This window comes from Python bivittatus, unplaced genomic scaffold (genome assembly GCF_059951505.1).
Source record: "Python bivittatus isolate LINGU-HERP-01145 unplaced genomic scaffold, Pbiv_v1 ctg000020_np1212, whole genome shotgun sequence".
NCBI classification, from domain to species: domain Eukaryota; kingdom Metazoa; phylum Chordata; class Lepidosauria; order Squamata; family Pythonidae; genus Python; species Python bivittatus.
The window spans coordinates 48,588,273-48,591,333 of NW_028277030.1; the positions used below are offsets into that span (position 1 = coordinate 48,588,273).

Here is a 3,061-nt window from a genome sequence, read left to right on the forward strand (position 1 = left end):
TAAATGACTGCAGGTGGAAGACTAAGTAAAAACTAATACAGTTGAAAGCATCTTTAAACAAGATAAAATGTTGCATGTTGGAAAAGGGTTGAACAAATAAGGTTCTGCCATTAGACATAGTTTTCCATTACATGGTGACCCAATAAGGGGCTCATCTTAACAGAATGCAGAACTTTCCTGGGCCTGAAACTCCTAGGTTTCCAGCGACTCCTTTCGCCTTGCTGGCTGGGAATTTTGGGAATTGCCAGGATGGGGAAAGCTGAATTACTATCCCTTCAAAAATCTTCAAGAATGAAAATAGATGTTTCAAAAGAATTGCACCAAAAAATTGGAAGTCACCACTTAAGTTATTGAAACTTAAGAAACACCAATGCTTATAAATCCATTAGAAGGAGATGCCAGTTATAAACAAATTTGGTAAACCTTACATCGTGTGTGGAAAAACCTAAATATACAGCATGTTGGTTAAAATACTCAGACTCTTATTATTATCTAAAGCTCTATTGTTAACGAAAATATACTTGATTTACAATTGAGTGCTTTTGTTTGTTATACTTGGTGATGACCCACATTTTTTTCATCTCCCCCTTGGATATTGGGTGAATCTTGGTCAAGAGATACAGTGGTACCATTGTGAACCATAGAATTTGTTTTTTTATGTTCACATTTGGAGTTTCGAACCTTCTTGGTGTAACTTCTGAAACAGCATTTGATTGAGTATTTGAAAATCAAATAGCTGAATTCAATTATATTTAAGGCTATGCACAAACAGGATGTCACCACCACAATGTACAGGAAAACTTTCTTCTCAGTGGGCTTGGATATGTAGCAATCAACTGTGTTAGGACAAGGACGTGTGTCACATTTCACAACGCGGGGTACGTCAAATCCTCCATAGATCTTGTGAAACAAGTAGAGGAAACCTATTTCAAATCCAGTTTTGGAAAGGAGGCTGATGAGGTAGGTGCAGAGCAATCCCCCATCAATACTTTTCAGGTCTTTATACAGCTTAGTTCGGTGTCTCTTTTCCCTGCTTTCTCGGTAGGCAACATGGAGAACAACCAAAAGTGATGGGGTAGAGACCATAATCAGTTGCAAGGCCCAAAGCCTCACTTGGGAAATTGGGAAGAAATGATCAAAGCAGATATTTTCACAGCCAGGTTGTCTAATGTTACACTCAAACTCCTTCTGTTCATCTTTCCAGACGTGTTCAGCAGCTACAACGTAGACAAGGAGACGAAATATAAACACAATAGCCAGCCAGACTCTGCCAATTTCTGTTGAGTATTTATTTACACCGCTTAGAATATCTCGCAGGAATCCCCAGCTCATAGTTTCTCCTTCAAGAAGGGCAAGAAACTGTAACAAAACAAAATATGTAGCATGAACGTGTCCTTTTTAAGCAAATATTATATATGGAGATAGATCTAGACTTTAAGGAATATAGTCAACGTGGAATTAGGTTAATGGATAGACATCAGGAGACAAAGAAGAAACAAAAAAACAGTGAAAACATTTTCAACAGGATTTGAAAAATAAGATGGTACATAGAAGTTTCAAGGGCTAGAAGTCTCTGAGCCAAGACAAGATGGGAGAATTAAAGAACTTGATTGTGTATAAAAACATAGATGTAGTGTGTGTAACAGAAACCTGGTGAAACAGGCAGAATCAGTGGGATATAATCATTCCTGGATATAAACATTATAGAAAATCCAGGGAAGTGTGCACTGTGGGAGATACTGCTCTTTAAATAATAAAGGGTATAAAATTGAACATACTAGAAGATATTGGGAGATCAAATTGCCATGGACGGGGGCCAAAATCCACAATAACTTGCTGCTAAAATTGGAAGTTTCCCATTTGCAACAATCCTTGTGACTCTAGAAGGAAGGACATAGAACAGTAAGCATCCTGTGATGGCATCAAGCGAGGGGATCGGTGTGTCAATTTGCTTTAATGAAATTGCCCCCCCCCCAGAAAAAAACACAGACAATGGTAACAGTTCGTTTTGATTCAGTATAAGAAAACAGAATGGTGTAAAAGAGTATCATTTGTAGGGACGTGGGTTCAGGAACATCTCCACTGTGATGGTATTCCTGTATTGCTTGAGGATGAGGAACCCCTGGACCCCTCTAGCTACTCTTTTTTTTTTTTTAGATTTTTTTTTTATCTCACCTTTCTTATTTCTATAAATAACTCAAGGCAGCGAATATACCTAATCTTCCTTCCTCCTCCTATTTTCCCCACAACAACAACCCTGTGAAGTGAGTTGGGCTGAGAGAGGGTGATTGGCCCAAAGTCACCCAGCCAGCTTTCATGCCTAAGGTGGGACTAGAACTCTCGGTCTCCTGCTTTCTAGTCTGCTGCTTTAACCACTAGATCAGTCTGGCTCTCTTGAGCCATGGCCTCAACTGGAAGATGCTGCAAGGCTGGCACCTTCTGGAAAGTTGCATATTTGCATTTTTGCTGTAATCTCTGCTATAACTCATAGTGGCTCTCTTAGGCTGCATCCTATTTGGAGCAAGTTTCATTGAATCCAATCCACTGACAACTATATGTGTTAGGAATCATGTACACTGTGTGCACAATTATTAGGCAGGTGAATATTTTGACCATATCATCATTTTTATGCATATTTTCCACCTCCAAGCTGTATAAACCTGAATGTTTATTGGATATAAGCATATCAGATGATGTGTATTTGTGTAATGAGGGAGGGTGTGGCCTAAGGAGATCAACACCCTATATCAAGGTGTGCATAATTATTAGGCAGCTTCTTTTCCTCAGGCAAAATGGGCCAAAAAAGAGATTTAACTGACTCTGAAAAGTCAAAAATTGTAAAAAGTCTTTCAGAGGGATGCAGCACTCTTGAAATTGCTAAGATATTGGGGTGTGACCACAGAACCATCAAACGTTTTCTTGCAAATAGTCAACAGGGTCACAAGAAACATGTTGAGAAAAAAAGACGCAAATTAACTGCCAAAGATTTGAGAAGAATCAAATGTGAAGCTACCAGGAACCCATTATCCTCCAGTGCTGTCATATTCCAGAACTGCAACCT

At 39.0% G+C, this 3,061-nt stretch overlaps 1 protein-coding gene across 1 annotated transcript; it reads right to left on the reverse strand.

Annotated features, from left to right (window-relative positions):
• Nucleotides 1-549: 549 nt before the first annotated feature.
• On the reverse strand, nucleotides 550-1,332 carry GJB7 (gap junction protein beta 7). Its single transcript, XM_007442471.1, has one exon. It carries the CDS (start codon nucleotides 1,330-1,332, stop codon nucleotides 550-552), a length of 783 nt encoding a protein of 260 aa, XP_007442533.1.
• Between the last annotated feature and the right edge of the window lie 1,729 nt (nucleotides 1,333-3,061).